Consider the following 13,501-nt stretch of genomic DNA (forward strand, 5'->3'; position numbering starts at 1 on the left):
AATGAGATTGGAAGTTTTAGGTCTCATTGATGTTCGCTTGCAGTTTAAGCACGTCTTAAATGTCCAAGAAAGAGGAACTAAATAGTATAATATTTTTATCTTTTGGTGCGTAGAAATTTAAGAGGGATGTCCAGAGAGTATGAACAGAAGGGGGAGGCGGTGAGAGTAGGACAGAAGGAGGGTAGAATTTTTAGTGGCGACTGTCACGTGGCAATGCACCTTTGTACATGACTTCATGCAGCCCACCACTTCTTGGCCTTTTAACTTTAAGATGAGAGAGAAAACAAAGGCGAAGTGACTGAAACCGCTAGCGGACTTTGCAAGGCAAGTAGGCAACTAAGCTATAAGCTAAGGGGAAAATAAAGAAATCTTGTTTCTTTTTTTACAGTTCCACACCCTTCTAGTTCAACGACCTAACAGCATATGAAAAGAAGGACTAACCCAAAGCTCAAAAAAGTCCTGAAAGGCGAACTGAGAAAGTGTCAAAGTTTGCATATCGGATGATTTGAAATGACAAATACGCCCTTCTTGTATCTGTCAAAGAACTATATGTCTCTGAGTAAATTTTCTGAATGTCAGAGGAGGATTTGGTAAATCTAAGAACTCTAACAGGAGAAAATTATGAAGCTCAGTTAACGTGTTAGAGGGATCTTGGCTAAATATTTAAGGTGGAAAAAGCTATCGTTGCTTAAGCCATGGGGTGTCCTATTCCTATTCCTGAGGTTTTCTTATCATGTTAAAGGAAAAAAAAGGCAGATTTTTTTTTGTTAGTATGTCTGAAATATATATAAGAACGGTGTTTAGTACTAGCCTGTCCAGTCAGTGTTCTCATTGCCTCTCTTCCACTCTCTCTCTCTCTCGCTCTTCGTCTTTCCAATTATTTCTTCTTTTTACTCAAATATCAAATCTTTGAAACGAAACTAGTTTGGTTTTGAGTCTGAGCTAAGCTTAACCATAACGCCTAATACTTAAAATGAACCTCTTTGCCTCCTTCCAAGATCCTGTCTTAACTACTAGTAATAACCCAATGCTTCATTTCTCAAGTGTAGAGTTGTGGTAGGTTGTAGTGAGTTTTTCTATATGGATTTTGGGGTGGTGGGTTTAGAGGGGTTTGTGGGTTCAGAGACTACAACTACTGGTCTTGCTTCTCTTGCTTCAGATCCTGAGACAAAGCAGAAGTGGTACGGATCTGGGTTCCTCAAGCAAGAAAGATCTGGCAATAATGAAGATGACTGGAGGAGTTCTAAACTGGCCAAAATTGATGATTTTTCAGCCTCCAAGGCAATGCTGCTCCAGCAGAGAAATACTTTATTGAGATCTAATACTTCTATCTTCTCTGACGGACAACAACAGCAGCAAATGCTGAGCTTTTCTGCTCCCAAATCAGAAGCTCTTTCAGTGGATAGGAGCTCCCAAAATGTCACATTTCCTTACTTTCACCTCACATCACCTGCTTATACTAGAAATACAGGTATACATATTAAAGCAATGTTAAGGTTCTTGTAACGTTGCCTATTCAACATCATTTGACGAAATGAAAGGAGAAAATGGCCGTTGCCCTGTTGGTTAATGCATGCTTGTGAGTTGTTGCAAAGATTAGACATGTTTTGTTATTGGTTCTCTGGTTTGATTCCGTGGTTCAGCTGAAGGGTCTTTTCATGGAAATCCTTGAGTGGTCTTTGTTTTAAGTCTTGTCAATAAAAAGTGAGGCTGTTCTATTTTTCCTCTCCTTAAAAATCAACTTCCTGTTATCGGAGAGAAATATTTTTGGTAATAAATCAAACAGTAACTAGAGGAAACAGAAGAAGAAAAACATATACACGACCGGAAAGAACAGTATAGTAAAGAGTGAGAGAGCCAACAAGGTTCCATCCTTGATTGTTTCTGGGTTGTTTCTTTTTTGTTATTTTTACCTTTTCCATCTTCCTTTTGTGTTCTGTTTTCTTGTTGTATCAAAGACAACAAATCCTTGACTCTTGTAGCCTCCTTAAATGTTGTAGACAAGTTATGATTTCTTGGTTACATGCCAGACCTCTTTCTATACCCCTCTTTTTTTTATTCCTTTTACACCAGAGTAAAAACCAAAAACCTTTTTATTTCCACTATGCTGCTGTGAAGGCCTTTTAAATTTGGCTTTTCTGCCTTGATATTTTTTCTAGCCTTATTTTTACTTTTTGTTTTTGTTTCAGGCTACAACACTGGAGGATTTAATGGTGCAAACATGCATGGGGTGTTAGCAGGAGCTAGAGGACCATTCACTCCATCTCAATGGATGGAGCTAGAACACCAGGCTTTGATCTACAAATACATAACTGCAAATGTCCCTATACCATCTAATCTTCTCATTCCTATAAGAAAAGCCCTTGATTCTGCTGATTTCTCTAGCTTTTCTGGTGGACTCCTCAGACCCAATACATGTAAGTTCTGTCTCTTGTTAGAGAAACAAGAAAAGCAAGCTTTTTTGTTCATTTTAAAATGTCCACATAATTTCCATGTTTGATGCAAAAGTTGGAGCAAAATTTTCTCCTCTCTCTGAGAAAGGTATGGGGAGGGGAATGGGGGCACCAACTTGCGCTGCACTTTACTTTCTATTATTCTACTGAGAACTGATACTGAGATAATGCTCTAATTTTCCTCCCTTATCTTATTGGGCAAGAAGGACTTTCTAGGTTTTCTTTGTATCTATTTTTTCTTTTAACTCTGAACACACACAAAAAGAAGAAGAAAACTGTTGAGCTAAGTGAAAATGCAATGCATTAAGCGCGCGTTACTTGACTTGCTTCATTATCTGTTTCAATCAAAAGCATCACTGTCAGGGCACTTAAAAATTTCAACTATAGCACATTGCCACATTTGTTTTGGTCCCCATATGCGACAAGACAACTTCTCCCTACCTTTTTAAAGTTACACAGTGTGTTTACATATCAAGGTAAAATTCGTAAGAAATTCATCCCATAAAGTAGAAAGTTAAAAAATAATGTACCAAGCACAGATCAGGTAACAAAAAAAGACATCGGCATGCAAGCTTAGGCCAGCATCTTCCACTGAAAACTTGGGTACATTCATTTTGTAGTTAGAATTTGGAATTTGTTTTGTTCGTGTGTTACATTGACATGGGTGTTTCATGGTTTTGTTTTGTGATGTTCCAAAAGTGGGATGGGGAACTTTTCATCTGGGGTTCTCAAACAACACTGATCCAGAGCCAGGACGGTGTCGTAGAACAGATGGAAAGAAATGGCGGTGCTCAAGAGATGCGGTTGCCGACCAGAAGTATTGTGAGCGGCATATGAACAGGGGCCGCCATCGTTCAAGAAAGCCTGTGGAAGGTCAATCTGGCCACTCCGCCGCAGCCACCACCGTCACTACCACCAAGCTGATGCCTACGGTCTCATCCTCTTCAGCATCAGTGGTAGGGCCAGCCAGTGGCGGCGGCGAGTCCAACAGCCTCGCCATTGCACAGCAGCAGTTCAAAAATTTGCAGCCTGGTGGTGCATCTAATCTTTCTGCGGCAGCCCCACTGAACAGGTGATAGCATTATCCACGTAGCATTTATTCCTTGTTTGTAACTGCAGTTGATAACATTTATCTTGATGTGGTAGGCTGCTGCCATCTGCACGTTTCTTACCCTTATCTTGCGTTGCTTTATAAAGAATAATAGTAGAATCTACTTATCTTCTGCATTCCTGACAGTGACTGCTCTGATTTTGTTATTAGCAAAGGTTCCTTCTTTTAAAAAGATTGTTGTATACCTGTTACTGAAACGTGTTTTTACAAGTAATGCAATGAGTATTGGAGAATCAACATTTGTTTTAAACTTAGCTGTTACTATAATTTTACTTTCATATTTTGGCTAGTCATTGATGGATTGCTCTTGCAGGTTGCTTCTGAACAAAGACACAGTGGGTGAAAGAATGCATGATACTGCACCGGGACTCTCCATGATATCTCCCACCGGTGAGCTAAAATCTAAAGAAAATCCTTTCTTGATTCCGAAGCAGCAGATCTCATATGAAGACAACTCAAGAAATGAGTTTGGAATTGTTTCCTCTGACTCACTCCTTAACCCTTCCCATAAAAGCTCTTCCCTGATTAAGTGCAGAAATTTCGGTTCTTCTCATGATCTTACTAGTCAAGACACTGAATCCCAGCATTCCCTTCGCCAGTTCATGGATGACTGGCCTAAAAGCCAGTCTGATCGCTCAGCCATTTCCTGGCCTGAAGTTGATGTTCAATCGGACAGGACTCAACTTTCCATATCCATACCCATGGCTGCCTCAGATTTCATGTCCTCCACTTCCTCTCCAAACAATGAAAAAGTAACTCTGTCGCCTCTCAGATTATCACGTGAATTTGACCCTATACACATGGGATTGGGAGTGGGCAGTGTTATTAATGAACCAAACCAGAGGCAAGCAAATTGGATTCCTATCTCCTGGGAGACTTCCATGGGTGGTCCTCTTGGTGAGGTACTGCACAGTACTAACAGCAGCACAGCAGACTGCAAGAACTCGTCAGCACTTAACCTTATGACTGAGGGCTGGGATAATAGCCCTCGGTTAGGATCATCTCCTACCGGGGTCTTACAAAAGACTACCTTTGGCTCTCTCTCTAATAGCAGTGCAGGAAGCAGCCCTAGAGCAGAGAATAACAAGACTCATGAAGGTGCTAGCCTTTGCAATGACCTCCTTGGTTCAACCCTTGTCCATTCTTCCTCTTTGCCTGCTTTGTAACCACTTTACCTACCGACAAGCCCCTAGGTTGTGGAAGAAGAAGAACAATGAAATAGAGGCATGAATTTTATGTCTGACAAACATGGAACAATTAGTTATGAAAGCTTAAATTAGTATGTTTATCTTTTTGATTTTTGTAATTTGTACTTTTTAGCAATGGTTTGTTCCTAAAGATTAGAGATTAAACTAATTATAAGTAACTAGGCAAAGGCAGTTTGTCTAAAATCGTGGAAGTATGGTTGGATACCAAAATTTTGATTTTCAGCTTTACATGCACATGTTTTGTTTGACTTGAGTTGGCAACATAGTTTGTTGGTGAGCATGGCGGTTTGTTGGTGAGTATGGCAGCGGATAGGTTGTTTGTACCGCTCTGGACACAGTTACAATTTCAATATACAGTGAACTTGGAATTGTTTGAGTTTAAAGGTAAGAACAGTCAAATCCTCTTCGGTCAAGCAGAAGGACAGAAGGCAACTAACAACTATAAAGTGTCTTTTTCCATCTCTTCCATCAGAACATAGTCTGTATTCCACTATTTAGAGCTACAAGCCCTTCCCCGTGGCTTAAATTTGTCTCCTCGGATAATTTGCCTAGCAAGAGGGTATTCATTTCCAGGGGTATCTTTTCATGGAAATCGAAACCTTTTTAAGTCAAACTTAGCAACAATATTGAAATGTTACTTTCCTTTGGGTTACCTGTCCAAGCATCCAACAGTGCTCCGCGGATGGTGAGATCCAATAATCATTGTCATTAAACTTCTGGTTACAACCAAATTAAAAACAACCTCTGCACAAAATCAAGTTGAGAAAGGGAAACTTGTCTGCTTCGCACATTTGCTTTTGATGTTGTTACATAGGAGGTACTGAAAGCTCTTTCTGCAAAAAGGTCACATATCAGTTTTCCATCACAGAGTCAATGAACTGTTGTTTGCAAAATACACATTATACAATATGTTAGCAATTCATTAAGATGCAAATTAGGCTATAGTTCTCCACTTTCCATGATTTATTTCAAAGATACAAAATTTGCAGCAGTACTGGATAGAAAGGATCAAGCTTTCCCTCTTCCATTTACTCAAATAACCTAACCAGTTATTCTCCTTTATTTGTCCCATGATTTCAAAGATTACAAGTTTGCCTCACACAATAATAGGAAATATTCATGGAAAACGATCATAGGAGCACAAACATTAAATCCCACCTTTCATAGATGAAACATGAAAGATATGTTCCTTTTGTCAATGGTACAAAAATTTATACCATTTCTTGACAATACATAAGTTTTCTAATTCTGCAAGGAAAATAAAGGCCACATTGAGCCAGGCACCAGATTGTGGTATGAAATTCATTTATTTTCCTGTAATTTTCACCAGTCTATAATAAATATCAAGTCTGGTTCACCCACCTACAGGGTTGAAGCTCAACTGCTCAGGCAATTATTTACCTTATTTAGTTGTCTCAGACAAGAATGGGAGGTGTTCATGGAAAATGATCATAAAGAACACAAGATACAAACATTAAAATGCAACCTTTCCTAGAAGCTAATATTCCTTTTTTCTGTGATACAAAAAATTATACCATTCCTTGGCAATGGATAGGCTTTTTTCCAAAGGAAATAAACGCAACACTGAGCCAGGCTCTAGATTTGTTAGGAAATTCATTTGATTTCCTGCATTTTTCACCATTGTTTAATAAGAAGTCTGGTTCACCCATCTACAGAGCTGAAGCTGAACTGCTGGTAGAAACAAATGGCACATGTAAAACCTGTGCCCAGAACATTAAAAATCTTCTTACCGAACTTATTGATTAGTATCATTAAGGATCACCTGAGTTGTCAGAAAAGCATATGAAATTCCAAACCAAACAACTTAAAAATGGAGGCGTGCGTAGCCCTCGCCAGTGGCATTGCTCTTATTGTCTGATCAGTGCTTTAAACACCACCAAAATTGTTTCCAAGGAGCTGCTAATTACTATCACAAAGCATATTAGTGAAATGCTTTGTGCAGATCATGCACCCAACTCCTTCTGAAAAACTTACAATCAAACATTTGTTGTTCCTTAAAAATTTGTAAACTAACTTTATATCTGGGGCTGACAGTCTAGATAAATTAAAAAAAAAATTCACTTTTCCTCCTTTCTAGTGACATAGGCCATCTAGTTCTCATGATCCTAATCATACAAATTCAATTGACGGGAACTCGCTGATGTGAATACTGAATAGGTTCTTAAGAATCAGTAGATGAAAGGAATCATTACCCATATTTTTCAAGAATGAAAAGTTTCAACCCACAATCTGATGTTGTACATGAATTGAAAAGGACGCCCAGCGCTTTCCATTTTCCAATAGTAAGAACCAAAATTCCACAGCCTCGTTGAGGGTAGGTCTTCTTAGATGAATCAGAAAAAATAGAGCCCATGGAATAGTAATAATTTTCATGAGTCAAATGAATAAATAGAAGAGTAGAATATGGGTGCTTGCATTCAGTCTTATTCAAATAATGTCAACTACGACAACAGAATTATAGATTTCTAGTAGTAATAGAATAGTACTAGCAGTGTATAAATGAATTAAAAGAGGAGTGAGCAGAGAAGCTGTTGACCTGATGGGCGCCGTTAAAGCTTTGTTTAATTAGCCTTGAAAACCTTCCTTAACTCAGCCTCTTAATGGGCTTAGTAGAGAAGAAGCAAATTTATGCCATCAGGTTCTATTTTCTCATGGTTTATTAGACTTGTCTGGTTATCGAGAAGGAAAATTTTGAAAAAAGAAACAAAAAGTTGCGGAAGTCACAGTGTGTGGACATTAGTTTTGCCTCTGGAACAGTCGGATCTATCATCACAGATTCACAGATATTGAACTTCATTTTGCTTCATTTTTTCAAAATGGATGAGGCCTATGGCCCCATGGCGCCTAAGTTGCAAAGCAACAACCATGTGCAACGGGCTTGGCAATAATACGATGGGCCACCGTCGATTATCAGCAAGGGGGTTTAGTTACCACTGACCATTTTCATATTTGACTATTAAGCAATATAACGCTTGTACCACAGAATGATATTGAACTCCAAATCCAAGGTGTTCGTGTTTGCCCTTTCATAATTTAAACATCTTAGTCACACGTTTACAGATGGATATGGACATATTACTTACTACCTTGTTTTTTAGCCAAGCATTAGAGGTACTTCAATCAGACTTTGATCACAATTCAGAATTACAGTTCAGAATAGAAGAGTCGACTTTCAACTAGAATTAAATCCTACGGTATGAATGATTGAGAGAGAGAGAGAAAGAGAGAGATGATGTTAATGATCATTCACATGAACGAGTGAAAATGAAGACAACATAAATACGAATAGGAAATATAAAGTGACCAATGATGATACAGGATGGACCAGGAAAGGCTACATGACCTAAAAATGGGCGAAGGGCTATAAATTTTTAGCAATGAGAATGCATAGGCACAATGAATAGCTCAATCTCAAAATTAGTCAAATAATATCCCAAAAATAAGAGAAAAATAAAAGGAACAGAAACGCTAGAAAATTTGAGGAGCAAAGGAATAACACTATCAATCTAGTATCACTAACTCATCCATCAGAAAGCAAAGAAAATAATTCAACCCAAGGCCTGTCTTTCACTCATGGATAAATTACCTTCTCATCACAATCAACTTCTAAATTCAAAGACCAAAAGGTCTAGAAAGTAAAAGATCATATGTGAGCGAAAGTTTAAACTGTAACAAGATAACAAATACCAAACTTCGAAAAATTTTGACGACTAAGCATGTTACATTTTTTTCCATGAAAGAACAAACTCACAAAACAAACTCTGCTAAGAGGACACAGATTTCAACTTCTTTGTGCGTTTGACAAGAGGGTACATGCTCTTTATTACCTTTCGGGCCTTCTTCACAGATTTAGCTTTCTTTACCTTCTTAGTCAAAGGAGGCACTTCAGTTATGGGACCTGGAGGTATCCCTTTCTTAAGTGCACTTCCTCTAGGAGTAACGGAGGGCGGTAATCTCAAACTCTGGGGAGGTAAAGGGCTGTGAGGCTTCCAAACCAAGTTGTTTTTCATTGAGAATCTTACCCTCTTTGTGCTCTTCTCACCAGTTTTTGCCGTTCCGCCACCTTCACCATCCCCTTGATTGGTTAGCTCCCCATTCTGAGATTTTTGCCCATCCACACTCTTTACTCTCTTTCTCTTCTTGGAGACAGCACCATTAACTTTTGGCAAATCACAGGCACTTGCAACATCACCATCCAAGCCCACTTCTGCAGCAACCTTCTCAAACTGCAGCTGAAGGTTCGAAATCACTGATTCAGTAAAGGTTATCGAATGCCCATCACCATTCTGCTCAATACTAGAATTGGCACTTTCTGCAGGTACCATAACATCATTCTCCTGATCTGCAGGGCTACATTCAGCATTCTTGCACTTCTTAGTCTTTTTACCACTGCCCCGAGTTGCCTTTTTGGCCTTCTTGCTCTTCTTCAATGCCTTCTTGGCAGAACCATTAGCATTAACTTCAGCCGGCTCTGAAACACCATCAGAATCATCCACTTCCATCTCACTAGCAATAGGTATCAATTCTGGCACCTCATCTTCTTCACCTCCTTCATTAGGCTCAGGAATCGAAACATCAATACCCCACAGCGTCAAATCCTTCTCCAACTTCAAGAATTCCTCATGTAACCCTAACACCACCTTCCTATTTCCCTGACAGCAATCTGCTGAAGAACCCAATTCGTAAAACTTTGCAGAGAATCCCATCAGCAAACTAATAGTCCCCAACACAACCAAGTCTTCACCTTCATCGACCTCATCCCCGGACCTCTTAAGTTCTAAGAATCTCCTCCCCATTTTAACAAACACATCAAACACATTACTTCTAATCTTTCCAACCAAAACCTTATCACCAACTTTCCCCATAATTCCAACAAATGGTTCCAACAAAACCTCAACGACCTCTTTCTTTACCGGAAGAAACGGCCTAATTTCTTCGAGAAAAATTGAAGCAATGTGATAATTAACACCATTCCCTTGAAACTTATCATCAGCTAAAAAGGTTCCATCAACTAAAACCCTAATCGAACGACGCGTAAAATCCAAATCCCACGACCATTTCTTCAACATAACAAAAAAGCAATTCAAAAACCTACGAATTAAGAGGTAAAACTTATCTAACCTTAGCTTGTCAATCCCAGTCCACTCGCGACGCATAGTAAGAAGAAAAACAGAAAAATATTGGAGAGATAGACCGGGTTCGAGCTTCGGAAGAACCGAGGAAAGCTTTTCAACGAGATCGGACTGAGCGGGGAGCTTGTCAGCATGCCAAACGCAATAGAAGAGACCTTTCCAGAGTCTCTTCATCTCCTCATCGGAGACTTCGGCCTGTGAAGGAAGCCACGTGTGGAGGAGAGACCGTACGGCTCTGTCTCGGGTCGACTTGTCGCATGCAGCTAGTTGCTTTATCAGCGTCGGGCCTTCTCCGGCTCCGGATCCGGCCATGTTCACCCGGTTCAATTAAGAATTACAAGAGATTAAAAAAATGGATTTAAAGAAAAAGAAATTGCGTGAAATTATTAAGAAATTAATAGGAGAGGAAGTCGTCGGAGTTGGAGGTTTCGTTCTCTTCAAGGTGTTAAAGAGGAGCAGAGCTGTCGAGCGTGGAGGTAAATAAAAAAAACCCTAGGGGTAGTTTTGGAAAAGAAAACCTAAAGGCTAAACGTGGGAAATGGGAAAGAAGAAGAAGGGGAAACGACTTGTGGCCTTTTCTGTTGCGTTGGGGGAGATTATCCGGATCCTCTCCGGGTTATTAATGGTTCATTCGGGTATTTTAAAAATCTATTTCAGCCCAATCTAAGCAGGCCTTTAATGGACGTAGCCCATAACCTTTGTAATAATGCCTCTCTTTCTTAAGCCATCGGCCCATTGTTTCCAGTATTAAAAAATGGGCTACTCAAATTCAGTTTACTACACAATTGTTTATATTTGCTTTAAAACTTAATTAATTCGGTGAAAGTATATTCATTTGGTCCCAACACTACAAATCTTGGTTGTTTACCAAATACAAACATACTATTACTAATAATTCCATTTTTCTTTCATATGGCTGCCACATTATCATCTTATATTTTGTACGCTAAATCAGACATCAGCTCCTGTACTAGTATGTATAAGACGATTGCTTGTGGTATTTGTATTTTATGGTGATCAACCCTCTCCAAATTTCTTAATTTTCTATAAGCAAAGAATATATTATAAGTTGAAAATTCATTTTGGGTATTAGAAGTACATAATAATTGGATGACAACATGTTCGGTTTACAGATGAAGTAATTGGATGGTGACATGATAATGAAAACCTGAGGTTTAATAATTTTAAGAAGGAAAAAAGATCATGTGTATTTTTTTATTGTCATATGTTTTGAAATCCCAAGTCATAACCCACTTTTAAAACATCTTCAAAACCTGCAAGGTAGTTCAAAAAAATTGTTAACATTTTTCCTTTGAAAGATGGTATGTATATTTTGGGTTTATGAAAATTGTGTTGGTGTAAAAGGGAGTTTAGATGGAATTTAAGGAATTGGTAAATTTGACTTTAAGATAAGTCTTTTAATGGATTTTTTTTAAAGATTGATTTCACTTCATTATACAAAGAAAAATAATACGAATAGTCTTAGAGATACAATGAAGTTTACGTTTAATTTTGTTTTGCATTTTATAAAAGTAAACCACTAGATACATCTGAATGTTTGCAAAATTGTTCAACCTTAAAATGTATTTTTTGCAGTAAGTAAATTATAAAGAATTTAGATGCTTTTATAGTTGACAAGAACTTAAGTGTTTATGTTAATTTTTAAAATACAATACTATTCTTGTTTTTGATTTTTTTTACTCTTATGTTGTTTTTATTTTGATTTGTCAAAATGGTTGACAATAAATACTTTATATAAATTTGCAAGTGCTTCTTCTTCAATAACATAATTCTTTCATCAAGATATTTTTATTTTAAGAATACTTTTGCGTTTTGCAAAATACAACTTTTAGATAAAAATATTATTTTAATAGTCATTTTATGAAAAAACAATCATTCATTTTATAAGATATAATTTTTAAACTATAATATGACAAGATAACTTTTCATATCACTTTATGAAGGGACAACCACTTATTTCATGAGATATAACTTTTGAGCTTCAACATAAAAAGATAATTTTTCACGTCCAAACTTTTGATTTGTGATATTTTTTCAATTATTTCATAATTTTTAAATTAAGATAACTTTTTATATTAAAAGATAATTTTTTTTATTTAAAAAATACACAAACAAATTGAAATGCTTTAAGTTAATAAATATTTAGATCATAGCATTATATATTTATTGACCAGCTCTAATCAGTGATAAACAAAGGAAATAAGAAATCATTTATGCTAAAGTCAAGCACATTTCTGCCATATGTATTTGCCGGTTTTAAAAGCAAAGAGGACGGAGAGACAGAAAGAGATGGGTGTTAAGATTGCCAAATTTAGTTTTTGTCATTGTCAAAATGGTAGGGAAATTTATGCCAATACCCATCATTATTTTAATCAACGGGCCCCTCCTTGTCAAGGTATGGAACAATGGCTAACCAGATAGGAATTTAGCAACTTACATGCTATAATATATATATATATATTTCATGGGGCAAATATGGAAATCTTAATCAAGATCTTTGTGTTAGTTTCCATATACATAAAATTTAATCTGTATACTAAGAATGGTAAAACCAGAAGTGGCAGTGTTAGAGGAGATGTTGCTGTCAAAGAGATGTTGGTTGCCCCAGCAATCCTTGGGCCAATCGTCTTGATACAGTTCATAGTTGCTCAATCCAAGCCCCTTGCATAGGGCACTAGGCTACAAGATTGTATTGTATATGTGCACGAGGGCGCCAAGAAGTCCCCTGAATTTGGCCATTTCAAGTCTGTTAGATTAGCCTTCTAATAACTTCATTTGCAGCTTTTCTACGTTTCTCCTGACGTAAACCTGTAAGCCGCTAGGCTTCTTTTCTGTAACATAAAAATTTTGTCCACTCTGCTTAATTAGTTTAAAAGCTAACACTCTTTCTAAGGAATATCAGCAGTTGAAAGGCATAAAGCAGACGATCAGCACATATTTAAGGGAGTAGTGCTATACCTAACTTAGTATATCTAGATTCCAGACCAACCCCAACATCAAAAGAAAATGAGTCACAACGAGGTTTACTCCCATGTGAATGTACCCTTTTCATGGGAGCTCAAACCTGGTGTCTCAAAGGTGACACACGAAGAGGGCAGCATTGATTTAAGACATATATCAGTAAATTTACCCCCTCCTCCACGCCTGTCGAAGAGTGCTTGGTTTTGTGTTGATGATTTGCAGGGTGTTCTTCCTCCGTGCCAGCTTCAGCCTCTGCCGAGAAGTGCAGCAACGAAGGGTAATTTCAACAAGCAGGAAGACCCTTTTGTAGCAGCTTATAGGAAATGCGCAGAGTACTCTATCAATGGTCAGTTGGGCACTGATAGCAAAAATGATGCCTGCAGGACTAGGACTATGAGGAACATGTGCACTCTCTCATGTAAGTACTCGTGCACTGTCAGCAGTGAAAACGAGGTAAGAGTGTCTCAGTGCTCGAAGGAAAAGCCCAAGGAAGAACGGAAAGAAAAAGACAGGGGCGATGCAAAATTCATTGGACAAAGCGATGTCAAACGCAACCAGGAAAAGCTAAATTGGTCGTGCCTTGTGTGTGTGAAT

The 13,501-nt window shown here is 38.0% G+C and overlaps 2 protein-coding genes across 2 annotated transcripts; one reads left to right on the top strand and one right to left on the bottom strand.

Moving 5' to 3' along the window:
• LOC18591934 (growth-regulating factor 1) lies at positions 709–5,000 on the top strand. Its single transcript, XM_007018370.2, has 4 exons — positions 709–1,471; positions 2,190–2,417; positions 3,153–3,525; positions 3,878–5,000. Exons 1-4 carry the CDS (start codon positions 1,081–1,083, stop codon positions 4,728–4,730), a joined length of 1,845 nt encoding a protein of 614 aa, XP_007018432.2. The 5' UTR covers positions 709–1,080; the 3' UTR covers positions 4,731–5,000.
• LOC18591935 (ribosomal RNA processing protein 1 homolog) lies at positions 8,324–10,484 on the bottom strand. The gene has a single exon (XM_018126317.1). It carries the CDS (start codon positions 10,235–10,237, stop codon positions 8,558–8,560), a length of 1,680 nt encoding a protein of 559 aa, XP_017981806.1. The 5' UTR covers positions 10,238–10,484; the 3' UTR covers positions 8,324–8,557.

Source organism: Theobroma cacao, chromosome 8, assembly GCF_000208745.1.
Source record: "Theobroma cacao cultivar B97-61/B2 chromosome 8, Criollo_cocoa_genome_V2, whole genome shotgun sequence".
Classification (NCBI taxonomy): Eukaryota; Viridiplantae; Streptophyta; class Magnoliopsida; order Malvales; family Malvaceae; genus Theobroma; species Theobroma cacao.